The sequence below is a fragment of the Lepidochelys kempii genome, chromosome 1 (assembly GCF_965140285.1).
Source record: "Lepidochelys kempii isolate rLepKem1 chromosome 1, rLepKem1.hap1, whole genome shotgun sequence".
Taxonomy (NCBI): domain Eukaryota; kingdom Metazoa; phylum Chordata; order Testudines; family Cheloniidae; genus Lepidochelys; species Lepidochelys kempii.
Window position 1 is genome coordinate 323,157,004 of NC_136380.1, and position 27,443 is coordinate 323,184,446.

The following is a 27,443-nucleotide window of genomic DNA, read 5'->3' on the forward strand; positions in this document are numbered from 1 at the left end:
GAACCATAGTGAGAATGCTATACTCAGGGCAGACTGCAAGAACCAGGGCAGACAAGCCCCCCAAAACTGATGGCTTATTCTATAATTAGATTCACCAATCCAGTATCAAAAAAGCTTCTATAGCTCCACCCTGGTTAACAAGAAGCCAAACACAGTCCCTTTTAGGCACTCCAACCCTTGGCTGACATTCAGACACAGGTCTAATATAGTGAAAGGTTACTGAAAACCCAATTCACCATATGTGGGGGTCTACTAATCCCAAAGGCTCAGGCTTACCCCCAGGTCAATATGTATCTCAGATCTTACCCAAATATCATGCTGTCAGCCAATCCTTGGTAAACTAACTAAAGATTTAATAATAAAATAAGAGAGTTATTGAATGGTTAAAGAATCATATATATGCAACTGATTTTCAGTGTCCATAGATCAGGATCATAGCAGCGATGGAGTAGACTGCTGGCTTGTAAAATCTCTCTGGTAACTTCCAATAGATTGGAAGGTCATCAGTCCATAGTTCAAGATGCTCCTTTTAGTTGTAAATCCACAGTCCAGAGAATTGGAGGAGGAATGAGGCAAAATGGAGATGTCTCGGTGTCTTTTATATTCTCTGCCATGTGCATTGAAATTTACTGTCCCAAACAAAGCCTACAGCCCCTATGTATGGAAAGTTACTTACAAAAATGGAGTCTGAGATCACATGTCCATATCACATGCCCTTACATGTTTGCTGTGTCACAGGGGTGGCCATTGGCTCCTTGCTGTCTGGGGCAACCGAAGGAAGACTCACTGAAGAGCTGATTTCCCTTAATCACCACAGAAATGGTCCATCCACAACTGAATGGTTCATCAACACTGGGCTGGCTAGACAGTATGTAAAAGCTACCTTGTGGGTGTCACCCGAGAACCAACACATCTGAGGTACAAATACAGAGCCAATATTCATAACTTTTGATACAAATATGATACCTGGATTGGTTAGTATCTAAGGTGCCACAAGTACTCCTTTTCTTTTTGCGAATACAGACTAACACGGCTGTTACTCTGAAACTTGACAGATTGTAACTTTTCCATTGACACCTTACATGATACACTTTGTATCAAATTTAGTGCCATTGTGCAGCAGTAGTAGCAAGAATGATATAAATGATCATCTTTAATCATACAGCACCACAGCAGGAGTGAGAGCTCCTGTGGCAGGCCAAAATCTCCTTACCCAGTACTCGTGGGAGAGTGGGCAACCCTAATTGTCACATGCACACACCCTGGGAATGGTCAGGGGGAGTTCAAAAATCAAGAGACTGACTTAAAATCACATAATTTTTGTTTAAATCTCATATTAAATCTCAAATGGGCCAATTCCATGATTTTGAGGGGTTCCGACTCATGATTTTTGATCTCTTGACGTAGGTAATGTTGTAAATGCTTCAAGCGTTTCCTAGTGTGTGATCAAATTAACCAAAAGGGAAGCTTTATGCAGCCAAGGTTTGGGTCTATTGAAAGAAGACCTTTTCGAGTAGCACACCCTCCTTCTTAGGAATGCCTACTCCCTAATACCGATTAATGCAGCCCTCCTCAAAGCATATTTCATGCCTATGCTCTCCTTATCCTTGCAGATGAGCTGAAGTGATTTTGTTTAATGAAGTTTTGCACACTACGGAATGATTTTCTTCTATCATTGAAGTTCACAGCAGTAATATGCTACTGTACACTCTCAAGGCCTGCTTTTCAAATGAAGATACAAAGGGTATGCTGGCAAAAATAAACAGACCCCTATGACCCCTGCAAGAGTCCACATTTTATGGACCTGATTTTATGGGTGGACATTTATTGTCAGGTGGTGAACTGGTTTGAAGGAACTAATGGATTCCCCACCCCCACCCCGACCCCGAAGTTGTGGTTTCCTTTGAAAACTTTGCCTTTAATCATCAGTTTCCCCAGGCTTAGGAAGGTGTTTCATGCCATAGCATACGTCTGAACATTTGGCTAAGTGCATTACTGCAGCAGTTCCATCTGCCTCTGAAACATCTCTTGGCCTCTGAGAGACTTAGGATAGCAGACCAGAATATCTGTAGGTCTGCTCCTTTGGACAATTTGCATGTTAATCTTGCATAGAAAATGCTACTGCTGACACTGAACACTAAACTGGTTCTACAGCTGACAGCTTCTGTGCTGAAGCAGCCAGCTAAAATCAGTGTGAAGAAGGGGCTGTTGGCCATTGGAAGAGGCTATTCTCATGTTCACTCTGAGTGACAGGATTAAATACCTAAGAACTGCAATGGGAAGAGCCATATTTTCAATCTTGTTAAAATGCAGTTTAAACTGATAGAGCTGAAAATGGGCTTTCATAGTGGGATCAAAGGAGAGTGCCTCTGTTTCTTTAAATAAATGTATTTATTAAGGAATGGAGTGGATCTCTGCAGTTGGGAAGGGCACAGAGAAGAGAGTGGTCATGATGGCTTTATTCTGTAGGTTTTATTTTTGTACTTGTTATAATACAAGGTGTGAACACTATAGGAGCCCAATCCTACAGTGATTAGAAGAAAAGGTATTCATCCTTCAAGACCCTTGCAGCTACTGCAAGCCTCCTGCATGGAAATGGGGCATTTGGACTATGAGATCTACACAGTCATGGCCACCACCATTCTTGCTCTACCTCATCCATCGGAGGCTGCATGCAGTGGCTGTCCCTATAGAGGTCAGCTCTGAAGAACGCAGAGGGTATGTCTACACTGCATTGTAAACCCAGGATTCAAACTCAGGCTTAAGCTAATATCCATTACATCCACACACAAATTGCACTAACCCAGGGCTTGGAGCCAGGGTTCCAGAACCCTGTGGGTGGAGGATCTGATCCTAAGTCAAGCCAGGATCCAGTGTTCAAGCCCTATTGCTTTGCAAGGTAGACATAGCCCCATTGGGCTCATACCCTGGGAGTGCACCAAAAGTATTCCGGAATCCCATGGGCTGACTTTCTTTGTCTTCTGGACAGTCAAATTTGGTGGACAGTCAAGTTTTCCCACACTGCTGAACAAACAAAGGCCTAGACAGGCCACAGTTTGGGAGGGCACAAGGAAGTCTGGGATATAGGTGGATGGGCTCAGGCCTTCATAATGCAGTGTAGATGCCGGAACCCCAGGTTGGGACCCAAGGTTCAACAATTCCTAACCTAAGGTTACAAATGAGATGCTCAAGCCGTATGTTAACAAACCCAGGGTCTGCTAACTCGAGTTTTACTAACCCTGGGCTTATATTGCCTGATAGACATATTCAGAGAGTGCATACTCCTGCATTGGTTCCACACATCTGTCACCTTTCCTAGGCAGTTGAACAGAACAGGGATCCTTTGCTTCAGGTAATTGGGAGACTGTGGAAGGGGTGACCAAGATTTGCCTTAAGAAAACCAGTGTTCTGTAGATCTGTCACTTTAAATTCACCACCTCTTGTGTCCTGTGTCAAACAATATTTGGACTGGGGGCTGGACAATTCATCTGCAAAGTTAATTTCTCCTTAAGAGCATTAAGGTCATGTTCTTCGTAATATTTTTTTTTAAAAATAAACTAACAAGAAAATAGAGATGAGAGATCTGACTGAGCAGTCTCCATTACATATCCTAATAAACAACTGGAGCCTTCTCATGCATCCTCCACACCTAAGAAATATTAAATGAAAGTGAAATATTACATGAAAATAATTACATGAAAGTACTCAGTTCAGTCTGAGATTCCTGAGGCTTCTGAAAACACTTACTTCACACTAGACATACTAGGAGTTATAATTCAGGCATTGGGTAGTCACTCCCACATTATTAACATTACACAACCTCACCTGCATATCTGCTTAGATTGTAAACCATTTGGGACAGGGACTGTCTGCACTTCGTGAACAAAAATATAATTAGTGCTTAACAAATTATATATATTAAAATACTCCTGTTATGTTCTGGGTTCCAATCCAGACTGGTGAAGAGTTGTCACTCTTACACTATAACCTTTAAGTTCCTTAAAGGTTTGCTGCTGCAGATCTCTGCCTAGGATGCCCACAATCAGCAACAAGCATGCACTTTATGTCTATGTATTGGGCAGCCAGGCTCCAAAGCTTTGGAGCCTACCTGTAATACCACATACTTCCACTGGATGCCACCAGCCTTGGTTAACTACTAGTAAGATGAGCCTATGCTCTTCGTAACCCTGAATTTCCCCTCAAACATGTTTTCTGAAACTTCCAGTCCTGTCCTGGAACAATCAGAGAAATATTAAAGTTCATTGCTCCTTTAAAGAGTCGATATCCAACAGTCTGTTCCTTTAACTGGAGTTGTCAAACAGTTCAGTTCAAACACAGTGCTGGGTTGGTTTAGAATAAAAATAAAACAAGTTGATTTCATTCCATAGAGATAGATTTTAAGTGAGTACAAATATAAGGATTAAAGTCGGAAATGGTTACTAGAGAAATAAAGATAAATTCTTTCTTGTAACTAAAACTTAATAAGATAGACTTTGTTCAAGGTAAAATCCTCACCACATTTCCATCAAGATGGCTGACAGCGCTCCTGGATCAGGATCTATCCCCTAAAGTCAAAGGCCTGGTACCTTTGTCTTCTTAGGTGAAAGACAGATAATTTGGGATTCTATACCCCCTCTTTTACAGTCCATTGAATCTTTTAAAATGGATTCTTCTGAAGGACAACTCCAGATAAAAGTCAATTTCCTGCTCTAAGGTAGGCAACATATAGTCCAGGGATTGGCAACCTTTGGCATGTGGCCCATCAGGGAAATCCGCTGGTGGGCTGGGACAGTTTGCTTACCTGCGTCCACAGGGGTTCAGTTGATCACAGCTTCCACTGGCTGCGGTTCGCCGTTCCAGGCCAAGGGGCTGCGGAAAGTGGCGGCCAGCACATCCCTCGGCCGCGCCGCTTCCCGCAGCCCCCATTGGCCTGGAACGGCGAACCGCAGCCAGTGGGAGCTGCAATCGACTGAACCTGCGGATGCTGCAGGTAAACAAACCGTCCTGGCCGGTCAGGGGCTTTCCCTGATGGGCCACATGCCAAAGGTTGCCAATCCCTGATATAGTCTGTCTTGAAGGAAGTGTCCTGCTGCTTCTTCCCACACTGGGTTTGTTTGCTAAAATGCAAATGATTTAGTTCCTGTCCTCTCCAGTGCAACTGAATGAACATTAGACAGGTGACCGTCAATCTCCTCCCCTACCGTGGTAGTGTGAGGTTTCCTCCACCCCTTGTTAGCTTGGTGGTTCTGTTTATTCCATATGTAAACACATTCTCATTGTCTTTCGAAGTAGTTTGGAAGTAACTCTGGGGTGGAAGAACTGCATTACTTTGTCTAAGGTGGTATAACTCCTGCTTGACTTTCAAACACATTTTAAGAATTATAATTTCAGTTTATATTCTTAACTTTGCATCAGTTGCTTGCATCTACATTACAGGATGATATTAATAACCAGTGAGTCATGAGCTTTTCATATACATTTCATGACTTTAAAGAATTGAGGTACACTTTAACTGGTTAAGACAGCTGCAATTCATTACCAGATATCTGGGTGGCCATTACCCTCTTTCCTTCAGTTGTTCTTCATATCATAACTCCCTTACTACTAACTTTATGCTTCTCCTTGGATGGCGTGGTACCATAAAGCTTATGCTGATTTTAAATAATAAATACTGATCATTACAGCACCCAGCAGAGAGAAATTATGTTCTCCTATGTGCAGTCTATACTGCAAACTGAGTGATTACCTGACTTGCCTCAACAGCAAGACAAGGTGCATGAGGTAATATCTTTTATTGGACCAACTTCTGTTGGTGAGAGAGACAAGCTTTTGAGCTTACACAGCTAAATGCCACAGCTAAATACAAGGTGGAACAGATTGTTTAGCATAAGTAGTTAAGACATATTTTAAAGGACCATTCCAGGTGAAGTGGCTAGTTAACTGGCCCAACTTGAATGGTCCCTTGAAATATGTGTGAAAAGAGATTACCTCAGCCACCTTGTCTCTCTAATATCCTGGGTCCAACATGGTTACAGCAACACTTGCCTCAATTATGGCAGCATACAATACATTTAATTATCCCTGTGCTGTTCCTTCAGTTTCGTGTTGTGACTACTTAAAATAACTTCCCACACCCATGAATCTTCAACTAAGAAATTATTCATGTTTCAAAACACAATGAACCACCTTTTGTACAAAGTTCTACTAAGTAGTCAGATGGTAGAGGTGCTAAGTAGTGTTTCTGAGCAACCCAAGAATACTAAATTCAGCTGATAACTTGTATCATCTTAAAATGCTACAGTTAGATTAAAACACTGTCCTCCAAGTAAAAAAAGATTTGCGATCTGGCCAATGCAGTGGGAAGCTTTTCATTAAATATTAAAGAGAGCGCCCAGTGAAAGTGGCCAATTTTCTGAAATATATTAAAATTTTATAAAAGCACAAATTTCCTCACAGATTGTGCATGATTTTTATTTTTACATTGGGTTTTACACTGTTAGATAAATGTGTAGTGGAACTCCCAGTGAAAAGGACATTTGTATGTGTGAAGAAACTTGCATGCAAAACCTTGGCCGACTTGCACAGCTTTCAGAGAGCTCTTTCCTTCCAGTAAAGTACATTTGTGCTGCCATTAACAATATTTTTTTCTGTTCTTGCCCACTTCCCAGCCTAAACCAAACAAATGTCAGAGGTCTTGCCGGAAGTAAAATAATCTTTGGTTCAGCCTGGTTCATCAGGTGATTCTACTACGCCTGTACTCATGCCCACTCCTCCTAAGTTGCTTGATTTAGAGCAGTCAGCTAAGGCAGTAATTGCAGAATGTAGTTAAGAGTCCTTCAGGTCACTAGTAAATACAATAGATGCTCGTTAGTAGCAACATATCAGTGCCCTTTTACTATGTTACTCCTAAGCGGCTGTTGCTGTTATGGGGAGTGTCCTCTGACCAAAGACAGCCTGCTTTGGGGTTGTACGGATCAGTTATCCAGGAAGAGACATATTTTATGGCTCTGCGAGCGAAGCTGATGATCCCATTTTTTAGCCAGTCGATGAAAATCTCACCTGTGACCCAGGCATTCGCTGAACTGACATAACTGAGGGGAAGTTTCCTGAAATCCTTCAGAAAGCATCAGGGTCATTTTGACTTCCCAGTCATGAGCAGCAGGTGTTTGTCACACCCATCCATGTTGGCAAAGGTGAGCACAGTCACTCTGTCCTTTGAAACTTTCCCTCCTTCTAAATTTTCATTTTTTTCTACATGCCCTCTGTCACAGAACCCTTTCAGATAAAGTCCTGTTTCATCAGCATTGTAGATGTCAGCTGGGGAAAACTTTTCCAGAATGTGAGGAAATGTTTTGCACTGTCACTGCTCAGCAGCTGCTCTGTCTGCTGACTGTTTTTCACCATGTTCTTTTTTGAAAGTGACACTAAAGCGTTTCTTCCATCTGGTAAACTAACCATCACTTGCCTTAAAATCATTCAATCCAAGTGAAGTAGCAAGCTGAAGGGCTTTTTCCTTCATAGTGGACCCAGCAAGCAGTGCTCCTTGTGTCCTCTTCTCCTTTAACCATATAAAGAGAGCCTGGTCGACATCAGGGTCTTTTTCTTCACGCACCCACTCACAGCAGCTGTTTGACTGTTCATCTTTGTATTTAGTCAAAAGCTTATCCTTCTGCTTCCACATTCTGCATACAACTGACCCGTGCAACTCCCACTTGACTGCAACTTGGTTTTGAGTAGCCCCCGGAGTTTGACAGTTTTGGATAATCTGTACTTTTTCTTTCAGTGGGAGACTTCTTGGCATTTTGTCAGTTTTTGACACCAAAAAATGATTTAAGTAAGTGGAGGATGTGACATCACAAATGTTGCTCTTATGAGGTGGCAATGTTGCTGTTACTGAGTGGACAATTCATGGTAGGGAAAGTGTTCCCAAAGAAAATGTTTCTTGTAAGCGGTGTTTACTCTGATAAGGTGCTGCTGCAAACAAGTGTCTATTGTACTATTAAGGTGAAAAAAAGCAATCAAGGTGGTTGATTCTGCAAGATACTGAGTGCCTCCTATGAGTTGTTAACGCTCTTAACGCCCATTGAGCACTCTCAATTCTCATGGATTTTGATAGAAACTGAGCTGCTTGGCATTTTGTAGAATTGGGACCTAAGTGCAGAAACTCAGCACCATAATATAAATGCCCAAACTACGTTTCGGTATTCTTTTGAGTCTTGAAAAGCAAACCAATTCTGTAGTAATTCTTCAAGTACAGTGGAATAAAAGCTGTCTTGTTAAAATATGTGCTAGAGGATTCTTGGGTGATGTGAATAATGAGCCATTACGCTGTACGCAAGATCTAATTTATTCTTCTGATTTCATGAAGTTTACATACAAAAACCAACAATTAAATAATGGAAGGATGTGACACAAGCCAACAAGTTGAAAATTACACTGTTCAATCAGACAGTGTGACACAGTGTGCTCCACTCACCACTGGGCTGGTGCCTCCTCATTGGTTGGTCACTCTGGGGATTAGCTCTACGGGCTAACGTCCCTGTGTGACATTATCTGATTACAATATAACCATATAGATCATTGTTGCAACCACAGTTATATATTTGCAGCAAATCTTGTACAAAAGTTGTCAAGTGAGATGTCTATGAAAAGGTTATGATTTGATAGCTATAATTATGCTATCTGTATGCATATATCATTTTTGTATGTGAAGTTATAAGTATTGGGTCTATACTTGGATTTCAAATGTTTGCTCCTGCGGTAACACCCATGAAGTAATTAGCTAGCACATCTTGGAGGGACTATTCAAATTGAGTAGCCTATTGAAAGAACATTTAACTGATAATGGACCATGGGAGATGCCCAGCTACACTTAATGAAATTCCCTGCTGTGACTAGGCGAAATGCATGGACATGGGACTTGCCCATGTGACTCCAAACTCCATCTTGTTGCTGTAATTTTCCACAGTAAGAACAATGGAATGCCCTCCACATGGCAAAAGCTATAAAAGGCCCTGGAAACATCTCCATTTTGTCTTCAATTCCACTTCTTACCTTTGGAGGAACCTTGCTACAAACTGAAGCTCTGAACAAAGGACTGAATGACCCATCCAAGCTGTGGATGTACTCCAGAGACTTGATTTAAGCCAGCAGTTTATTCCATCGCTGCTACAGCCTGAACCAAGAACTGTGCCATTACTGTGTGTAATTGATACCTTTAACCAATTTTAACTCTCACCTTTCTTTCTTTTTATAAATAAACCTTTAGATTTTAAATACTAAAGGATTGGTATCAGCGTGATTTTTGGGTCAGATCTAAATTATATATTGACCTGGGTGTGTGGCTGGTCCCTTGGGACCAGAAGAACCTATTATTTGATGAGGCTGGTTGTAAAGAACCACTCATCTCTGAATCCAGTGTTTTTGGTGGTGATATAAAAACTTGAATGCCTGAGGAAACTGCCTTTATGTTTTCTTGTTAGCCAGTGTGGTGAAACAGGATTTTACTTTTGTCGCTGGTTTGGTATATCTTATAAAAGAATAACCACCAGTTTTGGGTTGTGCTTGCCCTGTTTCTCAGCAGTTCATCCTGAATTTGGCATCCTCAGTTCTGGCATCCATTAAGGCATGGTTACACCCAGTCGGTGGTTAGCTCTTACTCTGGTCTGCAGCTCCTCTATCTCCACAGCCCTCAGCATCTCCTTCATGACTTAGGCCTCTGGTTAGGTCACTCAGCGTTCCCCTTTCTGGGGTACAGTCCATCAGCAGTCCTAGGCAGTCTTCCCATTCCCTGCCTCAGTTTTATGCCACGCCCTTGGTGGCTGGTAGGGGAACCTGGCCCCACCATCTTCTCCAGGTTACAGTCCAGAGACCCTCAATTTAGGAGTTCTGGGATTTTTCTCTTTCTGCCCTCACTGTCCCTTCCCTGGCCTACTTCCTACCATTCTGGTTACCCTTCTCTCTCTGGGTGTACCAACTCCAAAAACTCTCTTCCCAGGGAGTGACTGATGCCTGCCTTCTTGCAGCCTTTCCCAGCAGCCCCAAAGACTCCTCCCTCTTCCCAGCTAATTGGCCTACTCAGCCACCTTAACTCCAATCAGACTTGTGTGGGGTGGACACCCCATCACACAGTGCCCCTGCATACGTAGACCTCAAGGTGTACAAAGGCCCCTGCTTGCAGCAGCAGGAACAAGCTGCTGTAGAATCATGCAGAGGAGAAAGATCACTATGTGGAAATGTCTGCTTTTCCGTGCAGCCACCTTTGTTCCCTCTGCAAAAGATCTGTGTGGCACAAAAGGAAAGAGAGGATGGGCAAGAGAATGGCAGGGTGAGAAAAATGGAATTCCTTTTCTTTCCTCTAGTAAAACTTAATATTTTCTACAGCAAAAGCTGTGGCAATTTAATCCTGCCTAAAGTAGCCATAACTGCACTCTGGACTCAGCAATGACTAGCCCTGTCAACCCTCACAAAGAGCAACTGTGACATGGCTGGCCAATGGCAGCAGCGAAAAGGGTTATGGGGACAGAGTCAAGCAGGATCCATGGTATTGAAGGCTTGCTTTGACATGGAATCATGTGTGTTTTAGTCCTATTTCCTACTAACACATCATCCCACCCTGTCCTAAAAAATAGAAGGAAAATAGCTTTAAGCCACTGTTCTTAGAGAAATGTGTAGTTCTAGGGCAGGGAGGGCCAACCTGATCCTGAGAAGGAGCCAGAATTTACCAATGTACATTGCCAAAAGAGCCACAGTAATACGTCAGCAACCCCCCCTCAGCTCCCCCCACACCCTGCTAGCACCTCCCACCCACCGGCAGCCCCACTGATCAGCACCTCCCACCTCCCCGCACCTCCCAATCAGTGGTTTCGTGGTGTGCAGGAGGCTCAGGGGTGGGAGGGGGAGGAGCGAGGGCACGGCAGGCTCAGGGGAGGGGAAGGGAAGGGGGAGTGGGGCAGGGCCTGTGGCACAGCCAGGGTCGAGCAGTGAGCACCTCCTGGCACATTGGAAAGTTGGCACCTGTAGCTGCAGCCCCAGAGTCGGTGCCTATACAAGGAGCCGCATATTAACTTCTGAAGAGCTGCATGTGGCTCCGGAGCCACAGGTTGGCCACCCCTGTTCTAGGGCCAACTTATTCCCTTTGTGGTGTTTTATGCAGAAGGGGAATCTATGGATTAAGCTATTAAGCCAATAAGACTTACAAGGGTGTAGAGTTAGTCTCATAGGTACAAGGGACATAAATAATAGCTTCCCCAATTCAATGGGACCAGCATGCTATTCCCACAGCCATTACAGACATCTGGGCTCGGTACAACTTTTTTTAAACAAGTCAGCTGCAGCCCCCAACAAAGCCATGTGAGAGTAATAGATTTTGGCTAGACTTAATAGATTAGTCCTAGCCCATCATACCCTCCCCATCAAAAATCTGGGCAACCTTCTAGTTTAGCCAGTCAATCCAGCTGCCCAGACCTCCTGAGCCAATGCCTGCCACTCCTGACAAAGCTATCTATTGCTGAATATCAGAGAACTATGATAGCTTGACATCACACTCTAATTATGAATTCAAAGTGTGATTGTGATGTTATCTGATTAAAATGTAAACATGTAAACCATTGTTGCTACCACTGTTATATAACTGCAGTAAATCTTATACGAAGTATGACACATGGCCAGAAAGGGTTAAGCAGCTTGTAGGCTAAATAACCGTAAGTCAACCATTAGAGACATGTTAAAACAGTATGCGAATGCTAATTAGGGCCATTCCATGGTAGATAGGCTAGATTCGAAATTTGAAATGCAAACCTATATTGTTAGAAATTCAAGGTGATCACTAATTGTATATGTTTACTTATATGTTGTTTAATGATTAACCATGTAAACAGATGGTTCCTGTCTGTCACTAAAGCTATTAATTCAGAGATCAAAAGGGAATATTAACATTTAGATGAATCTTGGGTGCAATAATGTCATTGTCTATATGTCTCTTTGAAGTTTGTGATAGACTGCTTAATGGATAAATTGCCCTGTGTTAATTTGTGTAACTAATTACCGGTGGTTCTTTGGAAATAAGTCTCCATAATTGCCTATTGTTTGCTGAAGGACTCCAACCCGTCAAAGAAGGCGAAACTGTATGAAACTGTATGAAAAAGGCTTGAGCCCCAATCCTTTTTATCTCTGTTCTGCATAATGCTTCATGCAGGAGAAGCTTAAGTCATAGGGCTGAGATCCCAGTCCTAAGCTGCAACTACAAAACTCACCATCTCTGCTATGAGTCTGAATCTCAAGAATTGTACTCATGTCTGTATGTACACTGATATTTTAACCACTACTCTCTCTCTCTTTTCTTTTTTAATAAATTTTAATTTAGTTAATAAGAATTGGCTATAAGCGAGTATTTGGGTAAGATCTGGAATATTCATTAACCTGGGAGGTAATGTGTCTGATCCTTTGGGACTGGTAAAACTCTTTTATATGATGAATAAGATTTTCAGTAATCCTCATCATATTTGGCTTGGGTGTCTGGATGGAGGCCTAAGGCAGGGTTACTTCAAAGGAACTGTGTTGTTGACTTCTGGATAACCAGTGAGGTATTATATAGAAACTGTTTTGAGCTGGCTTGGTAAATCTAAGTATTGGAATATTCACCATCTTTGGGGATTGTCTGCCCCATTCTTTGTAGTTCACCCTAATTGAGTGACCTCAGTTGGCTCCCCGGGGACTCCGGTCACAGTGATTGATCTAGGAAAGTGGTTTTCAACCTTTTTTCATTTGCAGAGCCCTAAAAATTTTGAATGGAGGTGGAAATCTGAGACAGAGTCTGTGGACCTCCAGGGGTCTGTAGACCACTGGTTGAAAACCATGGTTCTTTGGTAATGACAACCTTTTGCAGACTGCTGAGACATAGCCTGCTGACCCTCTGAGGTCCATGGTCCACAGGTTGAAAACCACTGATTTAGGAGTCATGGTTAAAGTCCTAGGAAATAAATAATCTTCTCCTGCGGAAGCATCTGCTAGTTAAAAATTTAGTTCTGAGCTATAAAAATAAGTTTCCACCACTGTCAACTTTTTAACAGTATACAAAAACAGAAATGGCAGGAAGTCAAATATACTCTGATCTCACTTTGGTGTGACGCTACACTGAAATGGATGACTCCAGAGCCTTGGCTTGTAACAGGACTTGGCAATACACCACACTGCAGTTTGCAGGATAATTACTTGTCCAAGTATGTGTGTGTTACCTCTGAAGGATGGGCTCGTCCACCACAATAGACTTGCACAGAGTGAATTTCCAGCACACAGTATCTTCCACATTAATTAGGCCAGGAAAACAGAAGCATTTTTTGATAATTATGTATTGATAAGGCTGTCCTCTGCTATTCCTCCAGGAGGCTCACTTTGCCCAGATTGCTGGACTGATATTGCCACAGACAGACTGGACAATTGGATGAACTGGAAGAACTAGCCAAGCAGGCTGGATGCTTGTGTTACTTGGGAAGAACGGACAATGTTTTAAAACTGGCCATTCCTTCCAGGTTAATTGGTAGCCCCTGACACAGCCAGTCAGGGATAGTGATCTCACTAGCCCCATTGGACCACAGCAGGTTTGGGCAAGGAGGAACTGTCTGTTTTGTCTTCTGTGCCCATGAAAGAGAAAGAGGTGGTTAAGGACTATTTAGATAAGCTGGACGTGCACAAGTCCATGGGGCCGGACGAGTTGCATCCGAGAGTGCTAAAGGAATTGGCGGCTGTGATTGCAGAGCCATTGGCCATTATCTTTGAAAACTCGTGGCGAACGGGGGAAGTCCCAGATGACTGGAAAAAGGCTAATGTGGTGTCAATCTTTAAAAAAGGGAAGAAGGAGGATCCTGGGAACTACAGGCCAGTCAGCCTCACCTCAGTCCCCGGAAAAATCATGGAGCAGGTCCTCAAAGAATCAATCCTGAAGCACTTACATGAGAGGAAAGTGATCAGGAACAGTCAGCATGGATTCACCAAGGGAAGGTCATGCCTGACTAATCTAATCGCCTTCTATGATGAGATTACTGGTTCTGTGGATGAAGGGAAAGCAGTGGATGTATTGTTTCTTGACTTTAGTAAAGCTTTTGACACGGTCTCCCACAGTATTCTTGTCAGCAAGTTAAAGAAGTATGGGCTGGATGAATGCACTATAAGGTGGGTAGAAAGTTGGCTAGATTGTCAGGCTCAACTGGTAGTGATCAATGGCTCCATGTCTAGTTGGCAGCCGGTGTCAAGTGGAGTGCCCCAGGGGTCAGTCCTGGGGCCGGTTTTGTTCAATATCTTCATAAATGATCTGGAGGATGGTGTGGATTGCACTCTCAGCAAATTTGCGGATGATACTAAACTAGGAGGAGTGGTAGATACGCTGGAGGGCAGGGATAGGATATAGAGGGACCTAGACAAATTGAAGGATTGGGCCAAAAGAAATCTGATGAGGTTCAATAAGGATAAGTGCAGGGTCCTGCACTTAGGACGGAAGAATCCAATGCACCGCTACAGACTAGGGACCGAGTGGCTAGGCAGCAGTTCTGCGGAAAAGGACCTAGGGGTGACAGTGGACGAGAAGCTGGATATGAGTCAGCAGTGTGCCCTTGTTGCCAGAAGGCCAATGGCATTTTGGGATGTATAAGTAGGGGCATAGCGAGCAGATCGGGGAACATGATCATCCCCCTCTATTCGACATTGGTGAGGCCTCATCTGGAGTACTGTGTCCAGTTTTGGGCCCCACACTACAAGAAGGATGTGGATAAATTGGAGAGAGTCTAGCGAAGGGCAACAAAAATGATTAGGGGTCTGGAACATATGACTTATGAGGAGAGGCTGAGGGAACTGGGATTGTTTAGTCTGCAGAAGAGAAGAATGAGGGGGGATTTGATAGCTGCTTTCAACTACCTGAGAGGTGGTTCCAGAGAGGATGGTTCTAGACTATTCTCAGTGGTAGAAGAGGACAGGACAAGGAGTAATGGTCTCAAGTTGCAGTGGGGGAGGTTTAGGTTGGATATTAGGAAAAACTTTTTCACTAGGAGGGTGATGAAACACTGGAATGCGTTACTTAGGGAGGTGGTAGAATCTCCTTCCTTAGAAGTTTTTAAGGTCAGGCTTGACAAAGCCCTGGCTGGCATGATTTAATTGGGGATTGGTCCTGCTTTGAGCAGGGGGTTGGACTAGATGACCTCCTGAGGTCCCTTCGAACCCTGATATTCTATGATTCTATGATACCAATTCTCCCATCCAACTGCCAGCTGGCCCCTGGGTCACATCTTGGGGTCCAGATGATGTGCACTGAGTACAGGTCAGTATATGTATACAAAGGTACTCCCCTGACATGCTGCAGCTCTGTGCTGGGCTACTCCCCTTGTGCTGTGATAGCAGAGGTCTAGGGCTGGTTTAACTTACATCAGTACAGCAAAGGAGGAACCTGAGGAGCCAAAACTGCAGATGGGAGTCTGTGTGTCACAGGGGCATCCCAGCCTTGATCCCTCCTCCCTCATTTCCTCTGGCCATGCTCCCGTTTCCCAGCTACACCAACTGCCAAAAGGGGGAGTGATGTCACTGGAGGATCACCCTTATCCTGGACTAATCCTACTGTGGCTGGCTGTAGGGCCAGTTAACACTGACAATGAGACACAAAGCAGCTGCAGTGTGTCAGAGAAACTGGCCCCATGCACTGGCACTAGGAGACAATAAATTGTGTCAAATATTGAGCCAGAGTTTTACAGATCAAATAAATGTGTGGTCTATTGCCTTTTCAGTTCAATAAGTTGCCATGATCTCCTTTTTGGCAGCACGAGCATAAATATTTTTCCATTGCACAGATGCTGAATTAGTCACAATACTTGGCTGCTCTTTGCCAACATTTTTAGACTTAAGAGCTCCAACACAATGACACTTCAAATTTACAGGAATGAGTTACTGTCATTAAATGCACATTTACATCCTGCAAAAAAGCTATCACTATGCTAAGTTTGTTTGAACCTGTGTAGCATCTTATTAACCTGTATGAATAAATATACAACCCAAGCAAAGCCCTCTTCACTGAAGAACTGTTTAACAGAATGAAGCTAAAAAGACAGAAGGCTGACAGTGACATATTACCGAGCCAGATGGCACAGTATCTTAAGACAAACTAACACATTTCTAAAAGAGCAACTTGAATCTCACACAGAAAGTATATTAATTTAACATGGAAATGCATTTGCATTAGAAGAGGCACCAAAGGTTTCATTCAGAAGCCCAGCATGACCCATTAACAGACTATCAACTTGCTTTGGCTTAAGGAAATGAACAGTGGAAAGAAATGGGATGACTAAAATCATGAATGTCACTGGAATTTCAGATGTAAACTGCTGGAATAAGCAAAGAATCACGTCTTTGTGGGAGGCTTTCATCTGGGAGGAAATAGACAGGAGTTACTGGAATCAATAAATCATCTTCAAATTGAGATGTCACTTTGCTCAGGGGGTTGTATATCAAATTTTAGGATGGAATGAGACACATGGCTCATTTGAGTCACATCCATTCTGACTAAGTTATAAGTTTCACTCCACTTTTTTCTCTCTGAATACTTTTCTCGTTTGCTACAGTAAATTAGAGTACATCTACATTGCAGTCATGGGGTAGGATTGCAGCCCATGTAGACATACCCAAGCTAATTTTATCTAGCTAGCTCAGGAACCACTTGCAGTGAAGCCGCAACAGCACAGGCTTCAGTCTGGGATGTACAACTCTGGGTAATTACTTTTGGGGCTAGCTCATACTAATGTCCATGCTGCTGTGGCTGCACTGCTCCAGTACCTGAACTAGCTAGATTAAAACTAGCTCATGTATGTCTACATAAGCTGCAATCAGATTTCATGATGGTAGCATAGACATACCCTTAGTCTCTATATTAACTGTTCTGCAAGTGAAGAATTAAAGGGCGGTCAGAGGGCGTGGAACGGGGGTTGAATGGCGGCAGGGGCCCCAGGGGGGCAGTCAGGATGGGGGGGGCGGTCAGGGGACAGGGCGCGGGGGGTGTTGGATGGGGCAGCGGTCCTGGGTGGGCAGTCAGGAAGGAGAGGGGGGGTTGAATGGGGTGGTGGGGGCAGTTAGGGGCAGGGGGCAGTTAGGGGTGAGGGGTCCGGGGGTGGTCAGGGAGAAGGGGTTGTTGGATGGGGCAGGAGTCCTGGGGGGGGCAGTCAGGAAGGAGGGGTTTTGGATGGGGCGGTGGGGAGCAGTTAGGGGCGGGGAGTCTGGGGGCAGTCAGGGGACCGAGAGCAGGGGGTGGTGGTTGGGGGGAGGTCCGGGGGGGCTGTCGGGGGGCGAGAAGCGGGGGGGTCAGATAGGGGGCGGGGGCACCAATGAACTATTTAACTACCAGCTTAGCAGGTGCAGAATGATGGGTGAATGTGCCTTTAGTCATTTGAAGGGTTGCTGGCATTGTCTGCTCACAAGATTGGACCTCAGTGAGAAAAATATCTCAATGGTTATAGCTGCCTGCTGTGTCCTGCATGATATCTGTGAAGCAAAGGGGGAAAAGTTTCTGCCAGGGTGGAAGGCAGAGGTGGAGCAGCTGTCTGCTGAATTTGAATAGCCAGATACCAGGGCTATTAGAAGAGCTCAGCGTGGACCTATATGGCTCAGGTAGGCTTTAAAAGACCATTTTCACAATGAGCCAGAATAATATATGTTGTTGTAGAGTCTGTCCCCCCTTCTCCTCCTCCTTTTCCATGTCCACCACCTCTTCCTCCCTGCTGTTCACAGCAGGGGTTTGTGACTCAGGCTTCTCGGAGGTATCCACTGTGCTGTGGCAGGATCGGGGAGAGGGGAGGAGGGGGTTCAGCTGAGCGTGGCATTCAGCTCTTCGTAAAGCAGCAAGTCTGCAGCTTGGCACGGGATCGATTGTTGGCCTCCCTGGTTCTGGTATGCCTGCTGCAGCTCCTTGGCTTTCACATGGTGCTGCTGTTGGTCCCTGTCATAGCCCTTCTCCTGAATCCCCTGAGCAATCTGCTTGTAGATGTCAATGTTTCTATGACTGGTTCAGAGCTGTGCCTGTACAGCCTGTTCTCCCCACAGGCCCAGTCAATCTAATATCTCCTGTCTACTCCAGGCAGCAGCACATCTGGAGTATGTAGCCAGCATGGTCGTCTGGGCAGTTGCAGTCAACAATGGAGAGCTGCTAGGTGTGATCGCCAAACCAGGCAATGAGGAAAAGGAATTTCAAAAATTTGCAGGACTTTAAAGGGGAGCGGGGACTTCTGGTATCTGTGACCCGTGGGTAGTGGAGTTCACAATGGTGACCAGAGCGGTCATTGTGGGGCAGCTGTTGGAGGACAGTTAGGATCTACACATGCACTGTGTTGACCTACGTACATTGACCATGGCTCTACGCCACTTGGGGAGCTGGTGTTACTATGTTGGCATAATGGGGCGCTTACAGCTGTGGGAGACCAATTTAAGTGTAGACACTTGCACAACTAGGTCGACCTAAGCTGCCTTGCATTAACTTTGTAGTGTAGACCAAGCCTAAGAAAGCACCGCTGGCTGGATGTCCCAGTGTGTTTATGTGTTTACTAGTCTGTCTATGTAGATTGTAAGTTCCTTGGGGCAGAGTCCAGATTTCTCTCTATGTCTTGTCCATCTCCAAACCCAACATTGCCACTTACTAAACAATGTAATTATCATTTGTCTGACCCTTCTACTATAGGTGACTTTACCTTTCTTTATCTGTTCTGCCCACAGAAACTCAGCTTCCTGTGTTCTACAATATAAACTCCTGCTGTGTTTTGAATGTCTCCTTTATACAATATACAAAGAAAAAATATTGATTTTTTTCTTAAACTTTTCATAGCATGGCAGTATTACTCTCAAAATGATTAGCACACTCATACACTAGGCACATGTTCCCTGAACATCATTTCTTGATCTGTTCACAAATGAGACCCCTCTCCCCTCCATTTTAGATATAATTCTTCAGCTAACTAGGTCTGTAAAAATTAAAGAGAGAGAGAGAGAGAGAGAGAGCGAGCGAGCTAGAGAAGCCTAGCCCAAAATAAGAATGAAATGCAATGTGCAAAGACATCTAATCAGTCAGCACCTCTTCCCCTCCCACAGTTTCTACACATACTTCGTACCAGCTGTACCTGCTTAATCTCAATAACTGGCAGGTGTTCGCAGTCAAATGTACCCACATAATTCACTTTTTCTAAAGCTCTTAGGAGTTTCACACAAAATTACCCTTCCCTTAAGTACTCCTTAAAATCAGCTAGAGCTTTTAAAATATGCACATACACAAAAGCTGAAGGAAAGAATAGCTTAGAAATGTAACAAAATGTAAGGTCAAGCAATGAGTGGGCTCAATTTCTCGGGCTTAGAACCAGCAGCTGTTCAGAAAGAATTGAAATTTCCACTGTGGGTCTGGAAGGGAGAACAATGTTATGTGCAACCCTCTATGGCACATATTCATATTATAGCACTATCATAGGCAACTGGCCATCGTCCTTTTAGCTAGATGTCAATAAATAGTTCCTTAGTTTAGTTAGCTTAATGGAGTAAATATCAAATATTTGTGAAGATGGAATATGGCATATAAATGCTAAGTATTAATACCATTATATGTGAAAACTGGAAATGGTTAAGAAGATATGAGTGAAGAAAAAGATAAAAATAGAAATATTTACCCCAAAAAGGAAGTGATAATAGAAGAAAAGAGTTAATTAGTTGATCTCACTGAAGCCAAAAGCTGTCATCTAACCAATGGAATGTTCCATTAATCCTTGTTCAGAGAAGTAGCATTTTGAATGGCCTCCGATTTTGAGCGATAGGAATTTAGTTAAGCTAAATAGGTCTTCGGTGACTGGCACAGATTAAATTTGACTGACACAAATTAAAATAAAGTCTGCTCTAGATCACCAGTTCACACTAGAGAACAGGATGACTGCCTCCTTATGCACCTATCTCTAATGTGTAGGGGGAAAAGCTGCAGGGTCATGGGGGCTTCAGTTTGAATGACACACGTTGTAGAGCTCATGCTACCAGCACTAAAACATCCTTGGAACGTCTAAACATTATAGATGACAATGTCGTAACTCAAAAAGTGTTGCAGCCAACATGGGGGAATTCTGTACTAGACCATATCCTAACAGATAAAGAGAAATAGATCACAGAACTAAAAATTAATGGGAGTTTAAGTACAAGTGATCATGACTTGATTACATTTATAATATACAAGCAGAATAAAGTTGAGAACAGTAATATATATACTTGGTGCTTTAACATGGCCAATTTCACAAAGCCACAATCCCACATCTGAGGAAGAAGTCCATGCTGGTTAAAAATATGAGCTAGTTTAGAGGGGAAGTGAAGGCAGATATATTATTAATTATATTGTATTATAAAACAAATGGAAGAAAGAGGATGTTGATAGTAATTAATGTAAATCAGAAGATAGGAATTGTAGAAAATAAAAAAGGAAAGCAAATGGACAGAATAAGAAATCTATGGCCAGTAAAGTTAAGGATAATAAGGAGATTTTAAAATATATTAGAAACAAAAAATCCTGACTATGGTATTGGTACATGATGAGATGGAAATGGTAGAATTATCAATAATAAATCAGAAAAAGCAGAAGTGGTCAATAAATATTTCTGTTCTGTGTCTGGGGAAAAAACAGATGATCTAGTCTTATCATATGGTGATGATAACACTTTCCATTCCACTAGTATCTCTGAAGGATGTTGAATACCAGCTACTAATGTGAAGCATTTTAAAATCAGCAAGTCCAGATAATTTGCTTCCAAGGGTTTTAAAAATGCTGGCCAGGGAGCTCACTGGACCATTAATGTTGATTTTCAATATGTCTTGGCACACTGGGGAAGTTCCAGAGGACTGGAAGAAAGCTAATGTGCCAATATTTAAAAAGAGTAAACAGGATGACCTGGGTAATTATAGGCCTGTCAGCCTGACATCAGTCCCTTGCAAGATAATGGAGTGGTTTATATGGGACTCGATTAATAAAATATTAAAGAAGGGTAATGTATTAATGCAAATCATCGTGGGTTTATTAAAAATAGAACTTGTCAAACTAACAATTTTTTGTGAGATTACTAATATGGTTGATAAAGGTAATAGTTCTGACATAATATATTTAGACTTCTGTAGGGCATTTGACTTGGTACCATGCAAAATTTTGACAAAAGAACTAGACCAATATACAATTAACATGGCACACATTAAATGGATTTAAAACTGGCTAACTGATAGGTCTAAAAATGTAATTGTAAACAGGAAATCGTCATCAAATGGTTTTGTTTCCAGTGGGGTCAAGCAGGGATTGGTTCTTGGTCCTACGCGATTTAACATTTTTATCAATGACCTGGAATAACACAAAATCATCACTGAGAAAGTTTGCAGATGACATAAAAATTGGGGGCATGGTAAATAATGAAGAGGACAGGTCACTGATTCAGAGCTATCTGGCTTGTTTGGTAAACTGGGCACAAGCAAACAGTATGAATTTTAATATGGCTAAATGTAAATGTACATATCTAGAAACAAAGAAAGTAGGCCACACTTACACAATGAGGGATGCTATCTTGGAAAGCGGTGACTCTGAAAAAGAATTTGGAGTTGTAGTGTACAAACAGCTGACCATGAGCTCCCCGTGTGACACTATGGCCAAAAGAGCTAATGAGATCCTGGGATGCTAAACAAGGGAATCCCACACTGGAGTAATGAGGTGCCCCAATAGCAACTATGGGTGAAACCAGACAATCACTACGCTCTCGAATGAACTCACACAGGAAAATGATGAAAGACAAAAACACCACATCACTTGTGGGTGAACACTTTTCACAAAGCGATCACTCTATATCTGATCTCTCAGTGCTCGTCATCAAAGGAACCCTCCACAACACTTTCAAAAGACAAGCGAGGGAGCTTAAATTCATAACTTTGCTAGACACTAATGTAACTTTAGCGCCCTCGTGACCAAGATGGAGTCTGCTCTGCAGGCAGCGCTGGCCAAGAGATGAAGCATGCAGGAATGCAGCAGGAAAAATTCCTTCCACCCCAGGAGCACCTGTTCTAAACCCCCCAAAGTGAAACACACCCACCCACAGGAAAAGTACAATGGATATAACAAAGGGAGATATTTATTTGCAGATGGATGAAAGGAAAAAAACAACAAGGGGAAATGTAGGGGGAGCAGTAGAATAGGGCTGCATCCAAACCAAGGCCCCACAGGCCCAGTGGTAGCACAGTCTGAAAGGGCAGACACTGAGCAATGTGTCTGCACACAGAGTTCAGGAGTCCAGTGCTGAGTCTTGGGTGCTCCTGGTTGTCTTCGGCGCCAGTGAACTTTCCTCAACAAACCCCTCCGGTGCCCTCTTCTGCCGCTCTCTGCAAAGCCACACAGAGCGACAACCTCCCCACTTAACTAACTAGCAGCCTCCCTCCTGATCCCAATGCAGAGTCACAAGCCCCAGTACTCACAGCCCCATGCAGCTCTGGGCAGCAGTGATACTGGGTCCAGCTCCGGCCTGTCCTTCTTGGGCCATTCCTCCCTAGCACAGTGCTCCTCCTGGCTCCTGTCCTAGGGTGTCCCCGATCAGCCGCCCTGTCCTTCCCAGGCTTCAGGCAGGTTCTCTCTCCTTCACTTTGTCCAGGGCCTCCCTGCTGCAGCCCTTCTCTTCCGGGGCTCCAGAGCCACACCCCCAAGTTTCCCTCTTTTCTCTCACTGCTCCCCCTCCCCAATAGGAAAAAGATTTAAAGGGGCTATGCTCTCTAAACCCCAAGGGGTTACACTAAAAATCCTGGTTTTATGGCTTATTACAGCAATCTGTAACCCACTAACCCCACTTTTTGTTCTATGACCACAGGCCACTTCACCTGGAATAGTCCCTCGAAATATGTGTTGACTACGTAACTGTTCCACCTCGTATTTAGCTGTGGCTAAATACAGAGTATCTTTCCCAGACTTGAAGAAGAGCTCTGTGAAGCTTGAAAGCATGTCTCTTTCACCAGCAGAAGTTGGTCCAATGAAAGATATTACCTCCCCAACCTTTTCTCTCTGCAGTGATAATAGGACATTCAGTCAACATGCTGCCTGACCATAGTGCCTAATTGCTAGATTCTGGGATGCCATCCAAAACCAAGGCTGAAATCACCAAATGCACTTCAGTTAGGGTTGCAAACTGAATATAACCAAATTGAAAAATAACTGACTGGTACAGTTTGATGGATTCAGCAAAAAAAAAAAAAAAAAAAAAATCCAAAATAGCCATTTAAGTTCACTAAAGAAAGATTTTATTACTGATCTTGCACCTTGAATTTCAATGGTAAATGGAACCACTTTTAAACCACTACCCCATAGCCCCATCCCCATGTCAAATGGTACATACACAGACTTCAAATTGATTTTGTCTAAATGATAAATGAAATCGGAATGTAATCTCCCTACAAGCTACAATTGGGATTGGCTGAGGTTGCTGGTTCCCTGGCTCAATGGAAGGTTCTGTAACAGGCTCACAACTCTGGAACTCACTTTCCCCCTTGCTATGATAGAGCCTGAGTGTCTTGACTTTCAAGGCCTCTTTGTTTCCCCATGTTTCCAAAAGGTAGCTCGCCTATGTAGGATACAAAGGATTTTAGAGGGGGCAGACCTAATGAGCCTAACGGGCAGGAGGGAGTGTTGTATTAATGTCTGATGGAATAAATGGCCCCCAAAGTCAAAGGTGTTAATGTGAACCTGTCAAACATCCAACAGTAAACATGTTTTAAATGAGGTTCAGAGTTTGATATACAGCACCTAATCCTGCTTATTATCATGGAAAACACATCATTACAAATCTTTTAAACATTTTATTAAAGATACAGAAAAGAAGGAAAGCCAGCTAAAGCATTTACAATGTAAAATATTATGTAAATCTTTCATTTTAACAACATTCCTTGGTTCCTTTCCCTCTAACTGGAAGGCATTTTAAAAGGACCCCCCCAATTTGACAGTCTGTCAGATGGTATTAAGATGGTAATAATTGTTCTTTTTGCAGAAAAAAAGAAGACGGTCACTGAAATGGGCTGGAGCTGCTGCTGCTGAAATCTGATCCCATTTCCTAAAAGACAAGACAAACACACAAGAGCTGAGAAAAAAGAACATCAAAGAGGAAAAAAAAGCAGCTTCTGTTAACTTTCATTTGCAACCTCATACCTGGAGAAACACCAGAACCCTCGTCTTATCCACCTATCAGGAATGAGTGTCGGCAGGTGCTCCTGCCCAGCCGTCAGACAGTCAATGAACACAGCTGTGCCCTAGCAGAACCACTTGATATTTCAAGGCAGTCATGTGGCTTGCTCTTCAACCCAGCAGCTACAGAGGCTCAGCAGTTGCTTAATGCACATGTCCATGGATTATCTGTGTGCCAACCCCTTCTCCAGCCTAGATTCTACCCTGCGCCCAGCCTTATTCCAATCATGTTGCAGCCTTGCTCCTGCCTTGGAACCAGCCTGATCCTGCTTTTCCTGACTTCCAGTAATCTGCTTCTGATCTCAGCCCCTGGTTCTGAGTCTGCTTTGACACTTGGCTCTGGCATTTGAACTCTGACTTTGGTTCTGACTTTCAGCTCCGACCCTATGCTTTGACTCTTCTTGACCTTGGGCTCTGGCATTCAGACTCTGACCACTGGACCTGACTCCTGTTCTGACTGCTTATTCCTCGTCTCCCTGAAACCACCACTCTAAGACCTGGCAATTTGTACAAGCATTGGGCTGTTTAGGACATTGCTTTTCTAGCCACAGGCTTTGAGCAGTGTTGCAAAATACAGTCTTGGCTAGGTAAGCCAGACTGTCATTGTCCCCACACCCTATGTGTTCTTTTCCTTCCCCACCCTATTTCTTCTCTTTTCTATCCCTTTTCTTTTTTCTTCTGTTTAATAACAAAGTCTCACATCCCATCTGGTGTTCGGGAGCTAGCCAGAGATAGTGGAGGTCATGATGTCATCTGGTTTCTCTCTCTGGCCCCGTCTAGTAAGGAAATCTCTTAGGAGCAGAATGACAAATGCTCATAGTGTTATGGTGGATCCCAAGGACCCAGAAGACCGTGGGGGTGGCAACCATGATGGTAAATCTCACTGCAGCAGTTGTTGGCAGCCATCATCTTCTTCTACTAATTTTGCTCCAAAAGTTGTCTTTTAAGAACTTGAAAAGGGGATGATAAGTGGAATAGTCATCCCCTCATTATTTTGTTCAACCATTAGGTCTAATTTCCAACACACCAATTTTAGTAGATTGATTTCTGGTCCCATGCTTTTCTTGTTTAGTAGGCATTATCTTAACACAGTCCTTGAATTATATCAGTATGCCTTTTATTTGGACTAATTCAGTCTCTCTTCCTTTTCCCTTTTTTCCCATCAACATTTGTTGTTACATATTTTTGTGACTTTTATAAATCTTCACTCACTTTTTACAACTGAGCTCAATTAGGGTAAATGTGTAAGCCCAGTTATCACAACAGGTGAGACGAATTAATATCTAATTGGTTTATTTTGAATTAATTGACCTGTTCTAGCGTAATTGGATAGATACATTTTATGGAAATCCAAAAAAGTGCATAAAATGTATGTATAAGGTGAAGCTTTTGCAGTTTATATTGTTACCAGCAACTCTAAAAAAAATGTATCTAAATATACATGCATTTCTAAGGCTCCTGTCTCCATAATATCTAAGCACCATACAGCAATGAAACACAATTGAGTATGCATAAATGGCAAGTTTTTGACAGCCTCCTTTGTTCCTTGTATTTCTTTTCTTTTCTTCTCTTCCTTTCTGTCTCTTTCTTCCTCCCTTTCAGTCTCCACAGTTACTGGTTGATGTGAGGCTTTGGTGTTCAATGCAGACCAGTACAAGGTTGTGTTGCTGCCTTCCCTGCAACTGTGTTCCTTAAATGCTATGCTACTGTGGCTCACAGCTCTGACACCAACAGCTAGCATATAAGCATGCAGATGACACACTGGCTTCCACTGCCCAGTTACTGTTTGCAGAGTGACACCTAACCCTCCCAGTCCCAAATTTCCCCAAAATCATCTGTCACTATGACAATCTGTTGAGGTTCCCAGAATTGGGAGTTACTGTGGTAGCCCTCTCAGCCTCAAAAAGTGAGAGTTTTGCTACTGCTAAGATGTGTGACAATTCCCTGACACACCAGATTGTTTGTTTGCCTGGCCAGCAAACTCTTCAGCACTGTGCCAGGCCAAACCTTCCTTTGGAGGTAACAAACAATGAACCCCAACTCCTGTGTTTCCCCAGAGCCATGTCCCTACACTGTCCAGCCCTCTCTTGGAACACTCACAGAAGTTAAGTCTGTTGCTCCTTTAAATACATTGCAGCTTATTAATTTAATTGCAGTTTGACAAACACTCTTATTTCAATCACAGTAAGTTTTAGTCATTGAGACTAAAAGCCCTGTACTGAGAATCTTCAATCATACCTCAGTACAAAAAATAAACAGTAATGATGTGATCAAATATTTGGGTGATACATAGCACCTGTAATCTGTATCTCTGAACTCTTTGTACTTCATCATTTCACAGATAGCAACTTCCTCTGGGAAAATTAGGTTGATGGGTTTGAAAAACAAGACATTTTCATTAGCCTCTTCTGGTACTCATATTCTACATTCAGTAGTTCTCCATCATTTAATAGTCTGCTCTCTCATGGAGAGTTTACATTTGTGGTATCTCTAAAACTAAAAATTAGTCATTGAGACTAAAAGCACATGGTTCTGTTTGGAAAAAATGAGAGGGGGATAAGAAATGCGGTGAAGTTGGCATTGACGCATACATTCTAGAACTTTGTAGATAAACCATACGTATTGCTGAACTATCTTATCTAATCTAAATATTAAACTCTAAATATTAAATTAAATATGGCTGTGAGTGAGATGGAAAAGAATTGTGGTCCTTGAGTGGTTAGAAAATGAACTTGTACTCCATGTAACAGCTGTGTCAAACCAATGTCAAGGTCAATAGGCCTGGTAGAAGTGGCAGAAGAAATGAAAACAAACTGAAACAAAAGTAACTGCCAGAACAACAGATGCAAAACCTGCAGATGTATCTCCACTGCTATAATAATCAATAGCCCCTACAACAAACCTTTCAAGATCCATGGGTCCTACACATGCTTATCACAATATGTGGTGTACCTCATCCAGTGCACTAAATGCCACAATAACTGACTATGTGAGTGACACAAGACAACCTCTACACTCTCTAATGAACTCACACAGAAAAACAATAAGACAAAACCACCATATCACCTGTGGGCAAACACTTTTCACAAAGTGACCACTCCATATCTGACCTCTCAGTCCTCATCCTCAAAGGGAACCTGCAGACCACCTTCAAGACAAGTCTTGAAACTTAAATTCATAACTTTGCTAAACACCCCAAATCCTGGTC

General features: G+C 43.0%; 1 protein-coding gene across 1 annotated transcript in view; it reads left to right on the top strand.

Moving 5' to 3' along the window:
- The window catches only part of LOC140905309 (dol-P-Glc:Glc(2)Man(9)GlcNAc(2)-PP-Dol alpha-1,2-glucosyltransferase), an 82,762-nt gene extending 57,012 nt beyond the window's left edge, over positions 1-25,750 (top strand). The window contains exon 3 of the mRNA XM_073328386.2: positions 24,042-25,750. Within this exon, the coding sequence (XP_073184487.1) occupies positions 24,042-24,095 (54 nt within the window). The 3' untranslated portion in view covers positions 24,096-25,750. The remainder of the gene's footprint in view (positions 1-24,041) is intronic.
- The last annotated feature ends 1,693 nt before the right edge of the window (positions 25,751-27,443 follow it).